General features: G+C 36.2%; 1 protein-coding gene across 20 annotated transcripts in view; it reads right to left on the bottom strand.

The window, feature by feature from the left end:
• NAV3 (neuron navigator 3) overlaps positions 1-21781 on the bottom strand; it is a 902370-nt gene that overhangs the window by 50761 nt on the left and 829828 nt on the right. For all 20 annotated transcript variants that reach the window (XM_069584096.1, XM_069584098.1, XM_069584085.1 and 17 more), the window contains 2 exons: positions 12936-13019; positions 1424-1535 (listed from right to left, as the gene is read on the bottom strand). In XM_069584096.1, the coding sequence (XP_069440197.1) occupies positions 1424-1535; positions 12936-13019 (196 nt within the window). The remainder of the gene's footprint in view (positions 1-1423; positions 1536-12935; positions 13020-21781) is intronic.

Genomic DNA, 21781 nt, shown 5'->3' with positions numbered 1-21781 from the left:
TAGGATGAAGAGAATCATAAAATGTATAAAATCATAATGGAAGAGAGCTTAGGACTGGGCTCTAAGAAACATCAATACTTAACAAATGCAACAAACAAGTGACTACAAGAGAAACTGTGAAAGAAACTTTCAAAAAGCATAGAAGAATAAGAAGATGCATGTAATGAGCATCAGGAGTGAATGTTTCAAGTAGGATGGAGTGGATATCAGTATCAAATGCTACTTTTATGATAAATATAGTAAGAATTTTAAATGTACTGGATTTAGAGTTATGTAAGTCCTTATTGATGATGGAAAGAACAGTTTCGGTGGAGTAGTGGAAAGAAAAACCACACTCCAGTGTCTGAAGTATGACTGGCTGTTAAAGACACTGAACAATTCTATCAAACATTCCCAAAATTCATCTGGAAAAGGGAAGAGAGATGACAGAGCACTCAGGATTTAAGAAAGCATTTGTCAGCTGGTAAGAGTTGAGCATATTGAATGCTACTTAAAAGAGACTAAGAATAAGTAGAACTTACATAAAGAAAAAAATGACATGACATTATCACAGAGTATTTCTTTAATGGCAGTCAAAGGGGTGGAGGTGGTGGCAAAAAAGATTATTTTATCATTGTTTAAGATTGTTGAAGCATTGTTACTGTTTAGTTACTAGGTTGGGTCTGACTCTTTTGGGACCCCATGGACTGTAGCCCACCAGGCTCCTCTGTCCATGGAATTTACCAGGCAAGAATACTGGAGTGGGTTGCCATTTCTTTCTCCAAGGGATCTTCCCAACCCAGGCACTGAAGCTTTGTCTCCTGCACTGGCAGGTGGATTCTTTACCAATGAGCCACCTTGAAAGCCCTGCTGAAGCATAGTAATAATTAAAAACACACCAACTTTTAGTCCATTTTCTTACCATTTTTAAGTTTTCCACAAAAAAATATTTTTCTTATTGCCCCCACACAGGAGTTTCGGTAAACTCTGGGAGTTGGTGATGGACAGGGAGGCCTGGAGTGCTGTGGTTCATGGGGTCACAAAGAGTCGGACACAACTGAGAGACTGAACTGAACCACACAGGACAAGTTGCTCCCAACACCCACTACTTCACCATATCGATTGCTATCTTTTTACATAAAGATCTACATTTCCGTATTCCTTCCCTGGTTTGTTTTGCTCAACGGTAGATATGATTGCATTACCTAATCTCTCTAGACCCAACTTCACCAAATCAAGAGGAGAGAAGAGTTCGAACGTAGGAGCCAGTTCCTAACGTCAGTTTGATACTGAAGGCTACTGTTCTTCAACTCTGAGATTCTGAGTAACAGCAATTCACATATTATCAAATGCAGTGTGACTGAGTAAAAGCAGCTTTGCTCTAATTAAGAAAAATAGACGCCTATCAGATTGCATGAAAAAATGGCAAGATTTCTAAATATACCTTTGGGAGGGTGGTCAGGACCATTCAGTGCTCCCTGAATGGCTGCCTGGGCAGCAGAGTTCTGGGCCTTCAGCATTTCAATGGTTTCTCTTAGTTCTATCAGCTCAGACTCCTGTGAAACAAACAGAATTTAGAAGCTTTAATACTTTAGAGAGAAGAACAAACCACTTTTATTCACAGCTCACTATCTAATGAGCTTAGTTTTATGTAGCGCTGCTGTCCTGGGAGATCCAGATGCTTGGCTGACCTTCTAAGCTGTATCCTACAATCTTTTACTTGCAAATGTAAGAAGCTAAATCTAATAGAGAATTTAAAAATAATGTTTTGGTTATTCTCTTACAAATGTGATCTGAATAGTCTTTATTTCTCTAAAAGGGTACCCAAACTGAGGGCTTCCGGGTGGTAAACAATCCACCTGCCAATGCAGAAGGCACAGGAGATGCGGGTTCGATCCTTGGTTCAGGAAGGCCCTTGGAGGAGGAAATGGTAACCTACTCTAGTATTCTTGCCTGGAGAATCCCATGGACAGAGGAGCCTGGCAGGCTACAGTCCATAGGGTCACAAAGAGTCAGACACGACTGAGCATGCACGCGCCCTAAGCTGACCAGTGTGACCTAAAACAAGACAGCACATTGCTCATTTAGATACCAAACTTTTACTACTACCAAAAAGCATATCATAGTGCATGTACTGTTAATTGGAAACCCCGAGGTTTTGTCAAATGAGTGATTTTAGGTTTTCCCATCTGTTTTGCATCTGGGAAACAGAGACTTTTATATTCAGTAACAAAACCTGGAATTCATTCTTAAGTCACTCCTATTAAATGCCATAGTATTAAAGCTGCTATCATATCAAGGTCATCTTAGATTTTGGCACTTTTCAGGCAAATAAAATTACTAGTATAAAGACCTAGCTTCAGCAAGCCAAAGAAATATTGGAATTTTTAAAAACTGAATAGAAATATATGTAACATATAGTGCTTAAAATAGTTAAATTATTTAAAAAGCTTACAAATAAAAATTTTATGACATTTATTTTCTTATTGGGACTTCCCTCGTAGCTCAGCCAAGGAATCTGCCTGCAGTGTAGGAGATACAGAAGACATGGGTTCGATCACTGGGTCAGGAAGATGCCCTGGAGAAGGAAATAGCAACCCATTCCAGTACTCTTGCCTGGAGAATCCCATGGACAGAGGAGTCTCTCAAGCTACAGTCCATGGGGTCGCAAGAGTCGGACACAACTTAGCAACTAAACCATCACCACCACCATTTTTTAATTGAATTTAGGGTAACTTTAAGCTATGTCTCAATGAAAATTCTAGTCTAAATTTCATCATCCATGGTTATTTAAATGAATATCTTTACTAGAAATAAAGGACTCACTATAAGGAAGATAACAGAAGCAGCAGCAACAACCAGGAACTGGAGTGTTGTTTCAGCGAAAGCAGTGTTTCCATCAGGAGCACAAAAGCACGGAGCATCCCTGGCTGTGATAGCAGTCCTAAAAATTAGAATCCTGTGGACCTCTTAGGAGGAGAATTCCTCCATAATATATTTGTCATTCATATTTCTTCCAGTATCTTTGGCAGATAGCCAAAGAACTGCATTTGAGTCCTTCACTCAGTGGTAAGCAGTTTATCCCTACCTAACGTATGCATGAAAAACAGCAGGGTCATGATAAGTGCCACTGAAGAAAACCGCTCATGCACAGGAATATCCAATGGCTATTCCAGCCTTCAACACTTTAAAAAAAAAAGATGGATGGTGCTAACTGAAATGATATCCAAGTTCAGAACAGATACTCAGCACCGCATATGTCTATTTTCCTTGAGTATCTGGCATATTCCTAGAAGACAGGCATTAAAAAAACACCCTCTTATAGACTTGTAATAGCTTATAAATCAAAGAATCTCCTAATAGAAAATCAGTAGTGACCTCCTGGATTCACACATGGATCCTCAAATATTTGACTGTAATTTCACTTGTGTTTATTTGTCATAAAGGAGAAAGAACATGTTTGTGAAAATTACCAATACTGTGAAAATCTATCACAATTTGTCATATTTTTTCAGTCTCTCCAACTTCTATCTATATTTTGCCCATTGTCCAACTAGTAATAGATTATTTTATCAAAATTTAATATGCTTCATATTTAAAATAAATCTCGCAAGTGATGAAATATTTATTGGAAATTCATTCTGCTTTTACCAGAAATATATTCACAAAAGAACACCTATGGTACATATTTAATGAATCACATAATTTAAGTAATTTTACAACTAGCATGCATGTTAAATTTTAATTAAACTCAGATTTTCACTCTTGAATTTAAAATGAACAGTGCTAAAATGTTTGCCTTTAGGTTAAAAGAGGAAAAAATGAAAATTAAATCTTACATAAATGTTTAAAAATTTAGCTTAATTTTATGGGTTGGTTGACTTGTTTCATTTATTTCAAATTTTGTTCTTTTCTAGAGAAATCTCTTCTAGAAGAGATTATTTTTTTTAATTAAGAATTTAAGAATGTTCAGGTAATACTGATTTTTTCAGAAAACTGTGTTTAATGAAATAGAATGATCACATTCTAAAATCTTAAGTATCTTTTTAAAAACAACAGCTATTGGTAGGGTAGTAATCACTCAGGGTGGCACAGTAAGCCCAAAGGAAGAATAACTGTGTCAGAAATATTCCATTATATATATGGGAAAATCACATCTATGAAAAAATTAGTTTAGCCAAACTTAGTACTTCCTCAGGAGAACTTTCTAAGTATAAGCAAGTACCTATAAAATGTCACATTGACTTTAAATAAACAAAGTAGCTAAATTCTACACCGATAGTCTGTTCAAATTTGAACTAGTTAACTCTCCATATCTTCCCAAATCCTTTTTTCTTACTTCTGTTAATGAGACCCACCCTCACCATAACTCAAACTAGCATATATTTTTCTCTGAGCCTTTCCATGTGATTTCTTCCTGTGCTTTGAATATCCTTCCTCACCCCTAAAGACTACGGTGAAGTATCTTGATACACAATGACACAAGTTTTCTTTTGAGGAAAAATGAAAAAGTTTCTTCTCTATATGTCCAGACCATTTAATGCATTGAGTGTAGTTAGCTACTGAAGAGTTTATCTTTTCATCTGACTTATGATCTGATCTCAATAAATGTTGGAATGATTTTGTTCAAATGTCTGGTCTATATTAAACATGTGTTTCTTTCCTTCAAAGAATGATGAAAAAATTCAACTCTACTGCATATTTTAACAAGAGGGTGTCTCAGCAAATAGATGCCATATACTAAAAACATCAAAACCTTATCATTCATTATAAAACAAAAGTCTCAGTATAGCTAAATCAGCAGAATCACATCCTTTGGGTGGCAACAAAGTAAGTTTTTTCCTTCTCTCTTTTTAAAAACGTATAGAAATGAATATAAACCATTTCAAAACTTCATTGAGACAGCAATTTTTTAAATAGTTTACTTCTAGTGTGCTTCTTTCCCCTTTTGGTTATAGTTGATTTTTCACATTTTTTAAGCTACATATTTTCTAAGATGTCTATAATTCATGGAACTTGCTACATTGCCTCTAAGTACAACTATGGTATCTGTATTTATTTTGGCCATGGTAGGGAGAGAGTGAATGAGAAAAATAATTAGAAGTGAGTTCCAGTGATATCCAACTATAAAATTTTTTGATAATCTGAAATATATTAACATACTCTTTTCATTTTAAAGGTGATGTAATAGAAGATATTTAAGTTTTGAGTATCCCTTTTAAGCCTTCAGAAAGAACCTAGAAAACATATACACCATCAAGAGATGATCTGAAGTCTATTTCTCCAATTCAGCAGTTTTGGGCCTAGAGTAACTCTGCAAAGGGTCTTGGGAATAAGATGATCAGATAGTATTTTGTTTATACGTCCCATTTTTCAAAACTGATACTTTAAAATGTGAAAACTGAACTAAAATTTCATTTACCTACAATGAGCCTTTCAAGATAATGCCTCAAATACAACTTGCCATGTAAGATTTCAATATTCTATGACAGTTTCTTGTGTAAAAGAGGTTAGATGGAGTCAATATCTCTTCTAACTGTGTTGTACACATATCTGAGGCAAAACAAGTTATCACGGTCAGATTTTAAATGCTTCAAAATAAAATGATCAAATATTGTGTCAGAATACTAGCCTTGCTTGGTGTTTTTCCAACCTAATTTCCTAACTACATCTGACTTCTTTCCAAATTTCTCCTGGACAGGCCTTGTTGAGAATCCCACAGCTTGGCAACAAATCTTATCAACCAACCAGAACTTCTAGGCAAGGTTATTAAAATTTTTCCATTAAACCTGCCTTTTGCTTCCCCATATTGACACAATTAATTCCATATTATTGAGCTATTAGAGGACATATTAGCTATTAGACATGTTCTTTGAACATGTCCCACTTGCCATTCCCTTGTGTGTGTGTCTTGAAATACCATGAAGATTTCTACCAAATGAATCTGGCCATTCCTGGTTCTAAGTGAACTGAACTCATCAAACCCCAGTAGCAACTTGAATCTATAAGTAACTTGTGGATTCAAATTATGCTGCACCCTAAAAGGCTAATGAACGAATTTTCTGAGTCTAGTGATAAATTTTTAAAAAAACATTTCTAGATATAAATATTTTAACATGAGCTAGGAGGAATTAATGTAAAATACCCAATTCAACTAAAATTTTAGCTTTTATGTTAACCACTTCCAGAGAGTTGCTTTTGAATTTTCTATTTTAGTATTTAAGTGTATATTCATCTAGCTATCCAAAAAAGCAGTTTCACAGAAGTAAGAATAAGCAAACCCTAGACATCATACTTAGCATAAAGATCAATATCTGAGCTCCAACACTCAGACAAAAATACATTTCTCTGTTGTGCTCTGACCTTGTAACAAGACTAACCTACCACACCTTAATATATGTTCTAATCAGCTCTGGCACTAGATATAAAGAAGTGATTTGTGAGTACACAGCCTTAGTAAATTTTCAAGGACAGCAAAACAGCAGTAGCTGTATAAAAATTTCATATAGATTTGCAGAATTCTTACCATTTTGATGACCTTTATTGTAGCATAAGAAAATAAAATCCTGAATAACAATTTGAGTGACATTTTTTTTTTCAATTCTGACAAGGTTGGTAGTTGTTAGTACCACTCTAGATGCAGTGAAAAGATACTGCTTCATCACAAGGCTTCAGGGCATTAGATCTTAATTCTTTTAAACAATCTTGGTAGAAAAGGACTAGTCAAGGGACAAGGACCTGAAATCCAGGTAAAATTCTTGATCAAACTATGTCACTATTACAATTTGTTGAGCAGTCCGTATCAGGCAATACCGAGAAATATGCCGGGGGCCAGCTTAGGAGGCTTAGCATACGCAAAGGCGTGATCAAGCCTCAGGAAACCCCCTGTTCCCGAGCATCTAACCCCAAAACCAGAGTCTGTTTTATGCTCTCAACTAAGCCTCTGACTTTACGGGGGGCTCTCCCCCATAACCGTTTCTCTCGGAGAAGGAGTAAACGTGTAGCTCCAAGGCAATAAAAATTCCTGGGCGTGACAAGAGTGTTTCAGCTTACGGACTCCTCTGAAGGTTATCTAGCCTGCCTGTATAGGTTCGTCCGGCCACATGTGATTGTTTACAGCCTCCCAATCTGAGAGGCACGAGATGTTTTAGACTTACTAAAGGCAAATTCTTTTGGGGAGTTAGAAATTATTAGCATAGTGGGTTGGTTAGGAATTATATTGGTGAAGGGTTTTTCATTTGTTGTGTCAATAATTGCTGCTAATTCCCTGCTCTGGGTGGGACAAGGATGTCTCAGGTCAAACCTCTCTGCTGACAGACTAGCTTGTGTGACAGGATTATCCATACTCCTGCCACATGATTGTTTACTACCTCTTAACAGCACAGAAAGTTTTGGAGTATTTTGAGAGTCTTAATTAGCATAGGGCTTTTTCTTCTTGTTGAGTCAATGATTGCCACCAGGCCTCCATATCCTTAGGCACCTGGGAATATATTAATCAATGTATTTGGAATATAGAAAAGGAAATACAGTAGTTTTTAAGGTTAGCAATACTAGACTTTTTCAGTTAATGGATTTTCTCTTTTGTAACAGATCACTGTGCTTTGTTATAAATCACTGTGTCCTTGTTATGTAAAAATATAACTTTATCACTATCTTAAGACTAAATAGATCTTAAGGGGAGCATTGGTGAAAGGATTTTCATTTGTTGGGCTGATGTTTGCTGCTAAATCTCCATGCTCCCTGCCCTTATAATGAATATAACTAACATATAGGAGAAATAAGCATTAACCTTTAAGCATATAGGAGAAATAAGTATTTACCTTTAAGATTAATCATGTTAACCTTGGGTTAAATAAATTCCTTTCTTGATTGTAACTCACTACACCCTCACCCTATAGGAATGTAACTTTATTTGGACGGTGGTGCCTGGTTTAAGAAAAACACCCTTGGAAGAAATAAGTTTTTTGGTTATCAGAAAGAAAGGATCATAAAATGTCAGCAGGTCTCACTCATGGCCAGAAGATGATGTACCTTTTTTTATACATTTATGTGAAGCACCTTATTTTGATAAAGGTCAGGACTGCTGACACCCCTGTGACTCTGTACTCATCCCTATGTGTAACAAAAGGTTTTTATATAAGCAAACCTAAAAATAAAGAAAATGGATCAGTTTCTGGAAAGACTGATTTCCCCATGTCGCTTCTTTCTTGCTCCCGTTTTTCTGGCTGAATTCCCATCTGGAGCATGGATGCTATTCCACGTAATCCAAGTTATTCAGCCTCTTTTTCTCCACTAATCTTCCTACTACACTATCCATTTCTAATCTCTCTATATCTGTGATTAAATATGTGTTTTTCCAAAAACGTCGACGCCGTCCCCACCTTCGAATTCCCTGGATCCACCGGGGCTGGACCCCGGCAATAATATTACTGTACAGGCAAACATTATTGACAATTATCTTAATTATTTCTACTTAGTAATTAAGTAGAAAGCATGCATGCATTCAAAGTTGCTTCAGTCATGTCCGACTCTTTGTGACCCCAGGGACTATAGCCCACCAGGCTCTTCTGTCCATGGGATTCTCCAGGCACGAAGATTGGAGTGAGTTGCCATTCCCTTTTTCAGGGAATCTTCCCAACCCAGGGATCGAACCCTCATTTCTTACGTCTCCTGCATTGGCAGGCAGGTTTTTTTTTACCACTAGCGCCACCTGGGACCTCCACTCCTATCTGTAGACTTACTCTTCTGTAACCTGTGAATCTTGTCTCGTGTTCAGTCGTGTCTGACACTTTTGCAATCCTTTGGACTGCAACCTGCCAGGCTCCTCTGTCCATGGGATATTTCAGGCAAGAATGCTGGAGTGGGTGGCCATCTCCTCCTCAGGGGCTCTTCCCAACCCAGTGTTTGAACCTGCGTCTCCTCAATTGTAGGTGCATTCTTCACCCACTGAACGATCCAGGAAGCTTGATCTTTTGGTAACTACTGGAAATGCTGTGAAACTACTGGGAAAGGTAGTTAAGAGTTTTACCTGCATTAACCATCTTTTATCCTGTTAGTTTGGTGTCGAAAACCTTTGAATGGCTCCTTGTTTCCAAAGACCAAATTCCTTAGATATCTTTCAGGCCTTGGTTCCACATTTCCCTACACACTCCCTTCCCTTTCCCCTTCATTTCCCTCCTTGCTCTTCTCGCCCATGGTGCTCCTTCCTCTCTGACTTACATCCTTCATCTTACCTGATTTTTTTTTCATCCACCCAGAGCCTGACATGTGTCCTCTGTGTGCCACTTCATTTATAAAACTAGTGTGACTAGGTCGACAGACATGGAAAACATACTTATGGTTACTAGAGGTGAAAGCGGTGGGGGAAAAAACAGGAGTTTGGGATTAACATATACACACTACCTATATAAAACAAATGATCAATTAGGGCCTATATATAGCACAGGGAGCTATACTCAATATTTTGTAGTGACCTACAAGGGAAAAGAATTTAGAAAAGAAAAGATGTAACTTATTATATGACTATATATAACTGAATCACTTTGCTCTACACCTGAAATAATCAGAGATTGTAAATCAACTACACTTCAATAAAAAAATAAAAATATAAGTAAATACATAATATTTACTTATAAACTAAACAAACTAGTATGAAATTGCAATGGTTCTCTGTGAAAACAGTCAGGGCATCATCCTGTTAGATTTCTAAGTGTACCTCATTATTTTCTGCCTCCCGAGTTATTCATACATGGGCTTTCCCTTTTTTTAGCCAGGCTACACATATATAAAAGCAGTGTTTTGGCACATACATTTGGCAAGAGAATCAGTGTGACTTGGCATTTGGAAACAAGGAGGAAACTTAGAACACTATTCAAGGGAGCTATTTCTAATTAAAATTTTGATACAGTATTCAGGATATTAATCCCATATGATTATTAAAAATCCTCCTGAAGCAGGAGTCTTGGATTTGAGTGTTAGTGTAGTCCATCCATTTGTTAATTAGGTAACAAAGCACAGGTGACCATCTTGGCTTTTAGCTCTTCATGTGTTAACATTCCACCTTGCTTCTCAGTTCAGCATACTGATTCTCAGCTTTAAATTTTTTCAGTGGTGCTTATCTTCATCTGAAATCATGCATGTTGAAATTATATTTTTATCATAATCTATCATGTACTAGAATTTGAACTCTATTTTACATTATAACCACTTATTAACTAGGATGTAAGTGTGTGTGTGTGTGTATGTGTGTTTGTATTTCACTGCTGAATTCTCAGGAGCTAAAATAGTATCTCATACACAATAGAAGTTCAACATAAATTTGGTGAATGACTAAATGGACAAAGGAACCTTGAAATTCTAGAAGAGAGTGTCAAAACTTCTGCTCTATATTATCTGTTCTTTTTTCCTCAGGATTGTTGGGTCACCAGAGAGTAATATGCCCTTTTATCTCAGCTCCCTGAAGAAATGGCTTTACTGAAATATGACTAAATGTTATGCCCTCAGCTTTTATAGAAATGCCTATTTGAACAGTAGTTTTGTCTTTCGTTATTTCATGACCTCAATTTAAGAAACTTTACAATAAATTTGTCCTTGAATTCAGTGTCTGTAAGTGTGTCTCTTCAATCTAAATTATGCTCTCCTGGTCAGAAAATGAAAACTACACATTCTAAGAAATCTCCCTTTGTGCCTTAGCTTCTTTGAGATCAATTCAATTCAGTAAATCATTACTTTGGGGCAGTAATTACCTAGGCTCAAGCACCTTGTTACATACATTCCTCTACTGGTTTTCAATAGATTCTGTCTCATTGAATTGTGCTATATCATAAGCCAATAAATTTTATAAGATTCTTAAAATCACCTTGGAAAAAAAGCTAGTTATAAATCCCAGATTAATAAAGTAAACTTTGTTAACAAAGTATAACGCTAATGTTAAAAAACCCAATGTTAATAAAATGAACATTGCTTTGTGGGTATATAGCTTTCAATTAAAAGAGCAATCATTCCATTTTCAGTTAAAAAATGTCAGGGGCAATTGCAGACATTATGATCTATTCTAAGAAAGCTTTACAATTTTGGCAATATTACTTCAAGGATAATATGAAGACAATTCTATAGTTCTTTGTAGTATAGAGATATATTGCAAAATATTTAGAAATTTATCATAGGCATTATAAAGTAATATACATGTATATACTTCTGATTTCCATGAGAAATTTTGCCTATAAATATAACAGAGCTGAAGGAAATATGCAGAGGCAAAATATATCAATTTTGACTTCTTAAAGATACTGACACTTAAATATTATCCATGATTTCTAGTAACATGCCTGGCACATAGCCAGCGATGCATTTGGTTTACCTTACATTTTTTTAATGGAAGAAAGAAGAAAAATATCAAGAAAGGTAACATTTGTTGATTATTCACTGCCTGTTATACATAATCATATCTCCCTTATTCCTCATAATGATTTAATGAGGTAGGTATTATAAAACCTGCTTTCAAAATTATGAAGTTGAGAATTAGGAAAGGTTCTACAGCTCTTGGCAGACCTCACCGAGATTTAAACAAGGCTACTGGACTCTAATATTTATAATTGTTACCACTAAGCTGCCCTCAAAAAGGCCTTGTAATCCTGTTTGCTGAGTCCTTATATTATTTAGTGGAATGGGAAATATGTATCCTCCTAAAAGATTAAGATAAAATTTATATTTATGGTTGAAGCGGTTTGTTATCTTCTCTTTTTGAATAGACTTGACAGGGATAGAGGATGTTCTCTTTCATGGGCAGGATAGATTATTGAATAGGAGAATGAAAGATAAGGGCAAGCAGAATATGGTTTTATATTCATACCAGGCATCTATAGGCATATTTGATTTTCTCTTTCCGTTTAACTGAACTGTTCACCTTTTCTAAACTTTAAAAAAACGTGGTAAACTGACAAAACTCAGTAACACATGCTAGTTCTTTAAAGCCAAACCATACTTTCTAGAACTGAAGCCAAAACTGAAGCCATCCTCATGGAAAGATACAGGTACTGATTATGAAATTATCCCAAACTTAGGGTTATGGATTTCTTTGAAAATTAGAGGAAAACCACGGACATCTGCTCACATTTTACACATATGTGATTTTTTAAATTATTTCTACACAATTTTAGAGACTTTTTAGACACTCATCCAAGAATTCAGATTAGGGCCACCAAATTCATGACCAGAGGTAAGTTACTGGTGATCATACGGAAAGTGTCCAGATTGTGTCTATCTAATGTAGACCTTTTTGATATTTCTGCCTTTGTGAACCAACTTCTCTTTCTTTTAAGTACTCCTCCTCCCAATCTGTAAAATCCTTAAGTTTATTTTAAAGCTTTTGCTGTAACTTAGCTTTACTTCAAAAACAGCATCCCCAGATGCCAACACATCCTTGTTACTCCCCAGTTACACAGGACTATGTCTTGTCCCATGGATACTGGAACCTAAGGCTCCTTACTTTAAAAAGGCCCTAAGCTCCATTTTAGGCCTTTTTTCATGAGTATCTCAGACCACAATATGGTCTACAATATAGACCATGAATTTGGGAAAATAATTGTCAGTGTACAATTCCTGTCAACAGCGTTAACAATTATTCCTAGAATATTGTAACTCATCTCTTGTTTCTTAACATTAGATATTCTTTCAATAGCTCCTGTCAGAAGGAAAACAATATACTGCCTTGAAAGAATATGAGAGTGTGTGTATGTTTGTGTGTGTGTGCAGCACACTCAAATATAGGTTAATCTGAATCATAAGTCTTTAAATTAAAATCTGAAAAGAAAAGGCATCCTCTTGTCATAGTCCCAATATACCTTAGGATGGATCCTTTCAGTATTATTTCTAAGGAGCTGCATCTCAGGTGTTATTTACACATCTATGCAACTTGCTGCCTTATTGCAAGTCCCAGTGGCAATTCCCGAGCATACCTTCTGTTCCGCTGTCATAGTTAGGCTTTGCAGTCGGCCGGTCATATTCCCTAAACTCTTTTCAAAAGCTGCTACGAGATGAGCCTGTGAACAAAATGAAAGGAACATATCTTAAATGTCAGAACCTTATGTGGATGGATGAAAACCCCTCACCTTACCAAAGTGCTTAATTTCAGGTACTCTTATTCTTTAAGTACTATGACTATCATAGCTGGCTTTCAGTGCTGACTTGCCTTTAACACAAATCTTCATCTATTATTTCCAAACTTCAGCTTAAAAATCAGCGTTTCAGTCCCGACATGTAATGTGAGTTGAAAGGGAATGATATTTTGCAAATAATAACACCTTCTAACTTGCATATCATAGAGGATTTGACACCCGCCAGAAAGTTCTGAGTTGCCAAGTTTTTAGACTCAAAGCCCAAGAGGAACTCACTTCAATAGTCAATGGAAGAATGTTCCTCACATTTTATACCTGCACGATGACCTTTGAAGATACTGTTAGCTCCTCTGTTGAAATGGTGCTTTCTCCAAGTGTCAGACATCTGCTGACAGCTCTAACATTATCTTTCCTTTTTTCCTACTTACAGAGAATTCAATCGAAAAGAGTTGTCTTCTCCCTCCAAACTCTCTTCAATAAAAAGGGCTTTTATTTTTACTTTATTCCCTCCCACTAAGGAAGTGTAGGTAGGCCAGTGAGAGATAATACTCGGTCATATTTTATTTAAGTTTTTGTGGCTCTGGGGTTTTCTTTTAAATCTCAGAGAATTATACACAGTACAGTGCATAACCATAACTCTTACGATTAAGAGATATTTGACAATCCTATTACAGCTCTAAAACAGGCGAGTTTCTACTGACACACCATTATGCAACGGCTTGAACTGCAGAATACTAAGCCTGAAGACACACTTCAGCCTCTCACTGTGGCTTAATGTAGAACCACAGATATGTTGTCTCAATGTGATCACGTTTTATTGCACCCATAAGAGATTCAAGTATAGAATATTTTACAACTTCCACCTATAATAAACTATGAAATTTAGTAAATGAGAGGTAAAAGAGAGAGGAGTGAGAGGGTGCAATTAAAGTAAATCACTTTGTAACCCTACCAGAACTGAAAGGCTGAGGTACCTATTTTCAAATGGGTCACAGGAGTTCTAAGAGTTAGGGCACCAGAAGTTTATTTCATTATGAGTAACAGCCAGAAATTTATTCCCTTATTGGTAACAGCTAGAATGTACAAGTTCTTTCCATTAACAGGATGATATTAATACAAAAGTATCTTTGTTCCTAACTCTGAGTCTATCCTGGGATGCCTTTCTTTTTCAGACACTGTAATATATAGAAAAATAATTTGTAGAAAATGCAATTAATCTTCAGTCCATGCATACAATTCTATTCTCTTTCCATATATCTACAAACCAGAAACAGACTCACAGACATAGAGAACACACATGTTGCCAAGGTGAGGGGGTGGGAGGAGGGAAGAACCGGGAGTGAGGAATTAGCAGATGTAAATCATATATAGGTGGATAAACAATGAGGTCCTACTGCACAGAAGATGGAACACCATTCAATATCCTTTAATAAACCATAATGGAAAAATATATAAAAAAGGATGTCACATATGTAAAACTGAGTCACTTTGCTGTACAGCAGAGATTGGCACGACACTGTAAATCAACTACACTTAAATAAGAAATTTGAAAAATAACCCCAAATCTCCCATCTATTCTTTTCCCACTCTCTTCTCCCTCTCTCCTCTTTTCTCTCTCTTTCAAACACACACATACACACAACCTTGAGAACGGTACTCCAAGATTTGTTAGCAGGTTTATTTGGATACATGATCTTTTTTTTTTTTTTTTTAAGAACAGTATCTTATACTTCAAAATGTTTCCAATGACAAGGAAAGTCATTACGTCAGACTCATTACCCTCAGAAATTGGCATAAGGTTGTGCTCCACTTTCTCTTGTACTTAACCTTCACACTATGCTAAAAGTGAAAAAAATGAACACGTACAGCCCACAGGTTTATCACAGTGAACATTCGTGCACTTGGCAGCCAAGTCAAGAAACAGAACATTTGAAGATCTGGAAACCCTCCCTTGTCCCTGTTTCATCTCTGTCCTTTCTGCCTTCTGCAAAGATAACCACTACTGTGACTTATGTGATAATTATGTTCTTGCCTCTGTTTTATAGAGTTTGGCCACCTGAACCTGAATCCCTAAAGACTATGTTTTAGCTTGGCCTATTTTGAAACTTTCCAAGTGGAATCACATGGCATGATTTTTTTGGTGTCGGTTTTCTTTTGCTTAACATCGTGTTTTCAGATTCACACATGTGGTGTGTTAGCAGGCATTAGAATGTACTGTAAAGCACTGCTATATCTGATTTAAAATTTATTTGTCTATGGTGACCATTAGAGCTGATTCCAGTTTAAACTGTTAAAAATAATTCTGCTATGAATATACAGTGGGTTATTAAATCCTACTGATAAAACTGCTTGCTTTCCTTTAAAATAGAAAAGCTTTGTTAATATTCACCAAAAGAAATGCAAGATTCTATATAACATCTAAAAGTTTCAAGCCTCTCAAATAACTGTAAGGTTTAGCTGTTGGACTGTGAGTCCTTGAATGTGCCATTTTATAGAAAATTAGTTCATTTTACCATCTGAGCAATATATTGCTTATATGTAGTAGTTGTCAGTAAAGATAAAATGTTCACCATTAGAATGCCAATTTTTAATCTTTGGAACATTGCTCTTTATTATTTATATAATTAATAGAAATTAATTAATTTATAAGAACATACAATTGGCTACAAAAGAGTATTTTCATTTGAGTCATATTGTTCTCAATGAAAAGCAGGTTAAAAGTATGTTTATGAAGTGCTGCTTTAAGTTATGTCTCCTTGGCTTAATTTATCACAATAGCTTTGTTACTTTGAATATAATACAAGGTTAAATTTCTTACCAATTAGATTAATAGAAAGGCAGTGCAATAAGTAAATAATGGAAGGAATTTCTACCAGTGATAATCTTTGTCACCTTATTGGAGAGAAAAGAGAATATAAGATCAGATTAAACTATAGGAAAATATATCTTATCTGAAAAACTTTATATAATGATGACTTTAAAAAAACTGTGGATTTTTAGGGGGACTGTTAATCATAGTTTACAGGTTCTGAGTTTTCCCTTAGAAGCTGCATAATTTTCAAGTCAGAGTAAAATTGCATTAGTGTATTAAGGGCACATAGATATGTGAGAGACATTATTTTTTGGGGCTCCAAAATCACTGCAGATGGTGACTGCAGCCATGAAATTAAAAGACGCTTGCTCCTTGGAGGAAAAGCTATGACCAACTTAGGCAGTATAATAAAAAGCAGAGACATTACTTTGCCAACAAAGGTCTGTATAGTAAAAGCTATGGTTTCTCCAGTAGACATGTATGGATGGGAGAGTTGGACAATAAAGAAGGCTGACTGTCAAAGAATTGATGCTTTTGAACTGTGGTGCCGGAGTAGACTCTTGAGAGTCCCTTGGACTGCAAGGAGATCAAACCTTTCAATCGTAAATGAAATCAGTCCTGAATATTCATTGGAAGGACTGGTGCTGAAGCTGAAGCTCCAATATTTTGACCACCTGATGCGAAGAACTGACTCATAGAAAAGACCTTAATGCTGGGAAAGACTGAAGGCAGGAGGAGAAGGGGATGACAGAGGATGAGATGGTTGGATAGCATCATTGACTCCATGGACATGAGTTTAAGCAATCTCCAGGAGTTGGTGATGGACAGGGAAGCCTGGCGTGCTGCAGTCCATGGGGTTGCAAAGTGTTGGACACGACTGAGTGACTGAATTGAACTAACTGATTAATGAATATTCCCTGCTTGTGGGAAGGAAATAGGTAAAGTCTGTCAAGGAAATAAAATAAACAAGACTGAATATTAGTTAAGGGATAAATTTTTAATACGTACTGTCTTTAGTTTTGGAATCACATAACATAATCTGAATACACATGTAAAGAATTGTGGTGCTAAACAATAAGATGGAATACCACAGTGAAAAATGCCGGCAATTGCATTTGTTCACTCAGAATTCAACAACATCCCATCAATAAAATAAAAAATACTCTTTACATATATGTATATGGGGATAGATAGATAGGCAGCTAGGTATTTTATATACATGACTCTGAAACATCATAAAGATTTCATATATATAGATAAATATAAATATATATAATTATCCCTTCAGTGTTTGTCATTGTTAATTATGTGCAAAATATTTTTTCGTAAGCGAGATGCAGAAAAACAAAAGTAACTGCCTGCTTATTTAAAAATATTAAATAGAGCAACGAAATAGGGCACAATCCTAAGCAAAAATAAAACCTGAGAAATTTGGTTAAATGACTTATGTGCTGAAAGACAAAACACTTTCTTTGGTTGCACATTCATTCAGCAATATCTTTGAAAGCTAGTAGTAATAACTAGCCTTCGTGCCCATTTCCAGATTATCTAAGGGCTGACATTTGTAAGAAAATACGTTAAGACACACATAAGTGCATCCCACCTGGCCTGGCTTTAAGCAGCTGTGGGCGAGAGGTCAGGGGTAACTGGCTGTCTGTCTGATATGACCATTCGTTCCCGGGGGCCGTGGACTGTGGGGCTGCTGTTCAATGGTGGGTACTCGTTCAAAGAAAGCCAGGCAACAGTGCTGGCCCACATTGCTCCTCTCCTTCCTACAGACAACCTAATGGACACACGTCCAAAGAGAGGCTTCCCAGGGCTTTCTCAGCTCTGCTCAGAGACCTGCACAAATTGCTGGGTAGGCTCAGTGTACCTTCCCCTGAACGTCGGTTATACTCTGCCAGATAAAGGAGATGAGATAGCCAAATGTATTTCTGACTTACCAGTGTCTCTTTCCACAAAGGGGAAAAAGACATTTTTGTAGAGAAGCAGATGCTTCCAATTTAAATATTAAAACACAGATTGCTGTGCAGACTCCATATAAATACAATAATGCCAGTTCCAAACATCTGATACACCAATTACAAAAAAAAAAAAATACCTCAAATTTAGGAAAAACATTTAAGTCCTGACAGAATTATTCATATATTAAGTAAACTGAATAGATCTTAAAATGACTACTAAATAAATAATAACAGTTAATGATATTTTCTATAGAACCAAACATTGCAACTTATATTTATAAATCATGGCTATTAGCCTTCTATACAAAAATGGCCATTATAGTGATCTCATTTAACCAAAAAGTAAAGTTTACTTGTGGTTTGAATAAAATAATAAAAGACAGATCTCTAACTCCAAATAGGAAATGTAAACATTTTTCAACTTATATTGAAGCAATTCTACAGAAACTATTTTCAGTCTTATAATTAATTTTTATAAAAGTATATTAAAATGTATGCATATATATTACGTGCATCAACAGATGCTAACTCAGAGGTAATGAGGTAAAGAACACTCTGAATGAAATTCAAATGCAGCATTTCCTAGAACTGAGGAAAAACCAAGTGTTTTCTCAAGTAAATCCTTTGATGATTCATAATGGTGCACTGAATCTAAAGTGACATTTTAAACTAGATGCTAAAGATAATGAGTTCAGGACAGTTTGTACCTTATAAATAATTCAAATTTCTGAATGTGTAAAGGAGACTATATCCTTAAAAATACAAAGGGACATAAATATACAAGACTCCACCCTTAGTAATTATGAAACTATTAAATGTTTAAAATAGGATTGGCATTGAAATTATTTTATAAACATTGATGAACTCATCCACTTATACAAGATCTTCACTACTGCAATAGAGTTAAAGTGAATTTTGATAAACTGTTTTGTAAAAGAGTGGAAGATAATGTGTATCTTCATTACCTGAATCTCCTGACTTTTATCTTCTGAGTTTCAGCAATACCTTTATCTGATGGTGAAAAACTTTAACAATGCCTATTACCACCAAATAAAAAAGGCACTAAATGGTGAAATAAGATAGAAATGTGCAAGAAATTAAAACCTAGACATCTCTTTTAAAAATTGTGATAGATCTTTAGGTGTTTGATCTTTTAACTTGAAATAATTGTAGATTCACAAGAAGTTTCAAGGAGAGTACAGAAAGGACTCCTGTACCCCTTTGTTCAGCTTGCCTCAATGGCTATGTTTTATCTAATCATAGTGTAATGTCATTTCTGGTACACATACGCGCACGCACACATGTAAAGAACCACCCTTCATCACCACCAAGCTCCCTCTAGTTTTATTCCCACCTCTCAGGAAAGAGGCGACCACCATTCCTAGACCCTGGCAATCTATACAATTTTGTCATTCGAGAATGTTGAATAAATGGAATTATACAGCATGTGACTTTAAAACTCAGACTTTTTTCACTCAGCTTAATGCACTTGAGATCCATCCAAGTTGCTGTGTGTATTAAAAGCTACTGTCCATGGTATGTATGTATTTATCAGAAGTTGTTTATCCATCGACCTATTAAAACATTTCTGTTATTTCCACTTTTTTCACTATTAAACAAAATAAAGGTTCTATGTGTGGGGTTTTGTGTGGGTCTGAGGTGATTTGAGAATATTCCTAAAATGTATTATGACATAAAACTAGAATAACATACGGAATAGGATTAAGCTCCCACCCATGTGTAAAATATACTACTACTGATAACACAGACATGGACAGGAAAGGCTGGAGACGTTTGGATAATTTTTCAAAGACTGCTGCTACTGCTGCTAAGTCACATCAGTCGTGTCCGACTCTGTGCGACCCCACAGACGGCAGCCCAACAGGCTCCTCTGACCCTGGGATTCTCCAGGCAAGAATACGGGAGTGGGTTGCCATTTCCTTCTCCATTTCAAAGACTAGCCCTTTTTAAACAAATTTATGTATTTGGCACCACTTTCTCTAATTTTGTGTTTCTTACTTTTATTTTTCTTTATTGCCCCTTAGGGAGACAAGATGGATTTTTTTTTCCTTAATTGCCCCCTTCTTCCATGACCATTTTATTTTCACAGATATGCTGGATACCTGTTTATATCCTCTCTGTATATCTCTGCTTTAGGCATAAAAGAACACTTTTTTTTTTTTAACTGTAAGAAGCTATATTCATGCTGTGAAGGTCATATCAATTCCCAGCTGAGGACACATACTCCATAGTCATGAAAACAAATCAATGAACACAGTGCGGCACGCATGACTTGAGAGAAGTGGTAGGTAGCCAAAGTCTCACATGTTTTTAAAATGTTTGTTACCTTTTGCAACAGTGGTGCTGAGCTGTTCTCCAGGACCATCCTTCTATGTTAGAACTTGGTTCCTTCCGTCGGGGGGTGTGTGTGTGTAAGCCTTTGCAAGCGTGTACTATATATATATATGTATTCATGAGTATATAGAAGAACAATGTTGAAAGGACACACAAGAAATCAATAACCACAAATGGAACTGGGAGCCTCAGAGGGAAAAACAAATATATTTTGTTTTTATTAAATGCTTTTTAATTTTTTTATTAAAAATTTTTAATGCTTTAATTTAATGCTCTATTTAATTTTTTATTAAATGGTTTATACATGCTTATTTTATTTTTTGTTTTTCTTTTTTAATACAATATACATGGACATTTGTCACTTGGTACCCATGGGAGATTAGTTTCAGGACCAAAGTCCATGAATGCTCATGTATCATAGTTGGCCCTCTGCATTTGAATTACACATTCAAGAGGTCAGCCAACCATGGACGGTGTATGGTTGAGCTCTGAACAACGTGGATTTGAACTAGGTGGGTCCATTTATATACAGATAATTTATGTGTGAATCCACTTACGTGAGGAGTTTAAAATATTTATGCATAAGTGGACCTGCACAGTTCAAACGTGTGTTGATCAAGGGTCAACTGTATTACTTTTTAAATGGAGATGGTATATATATCACTCTGTAAAAGCCCAAATTTCATTATGGATAGCAGTAATTTATTAATCCAATAACAAAGTATACAAGTCCATGCAAGAGACATTTACGAAAGAAAATAAAACTCCGAGCAATCATTCAAGACATTTGTATCTTTACTATCCGGGGCATAGGGTCGGTTACTGAGCCTTCCTCGTTGCAGGCAAACTTCTCTCGAAGTTAAAAAAAGATAAAATCCATTCAGATGCAGTGCTAAAGGGAACTCCTTGTGAGGGAACTAACTTACACACTGCGGAAGGAAACTCTCTCTTATTGACATCATGCACAATGGGCCCACACCTGCTCACTTTTGCTATGTCAGGCTTTGTTGAGATGGAAAACCTCAAGGCAGAGCAGAGCGTGGTAAGACAGTGAACAGGCCCAAAGCCACCCAGAGGGAGTGAGCAGGTTGATGTTGAGCAAAGGTGTCAGGACACATGGCAAAACAGCAGGGGCTTCCTCACCCCTCCTCAGGACCAGGCACAATGCCGCATGCCCTCCTGGATGTCTGCATCTACTCTGAGTGCTCCCTGGCACACTGGAAGATCTTCAGTAAATGCTAATATCATTGGTAGTCTTTATCACCATCATTTTTGCTATCTTCGGCTCCTTAAACTATGAGAAGGCTACTAAGGTTTTTGAGAGAACGATAGCTCCTTTACAACATAGCTAAGATACCCAAATTCAGACCAATCTAATTTTTGAGAATTAATCGGATGCTTCATTAATGGTTCAATAAATTGTGCTGAAGGAGTCAGCGTGCATGAATCTTTTATCTTCCATGGTCAATCACTGTCAACCCCTCACTGTCCGTGGCTTAAGAAAGTCTTATGCATGGGGAATGATAAGAATAAGAAAAGAAATAACCTTTCTAGAT

Source organism: Ovis canadensis, chromosome 3 (genome assembly GCF_042477335.2).
Source record: "Ovis canadensis isolate MfBH-ARS-UI-01 breed Bighorn chromosome 3, ARS-UI_OviCan_v2, whole genome shotgun sequence".
NCBI classification, from domain to species: Eukaryota; Metazoa; Chordata; class Mammalia; order Artiodactyla; family Bovidae; genus Ovis; species Ovis canadensis.
Note: the sequence above shows the minus strand (reverse complement) of the source record. Positions and strands in the feature narration are given on the sequence as shown.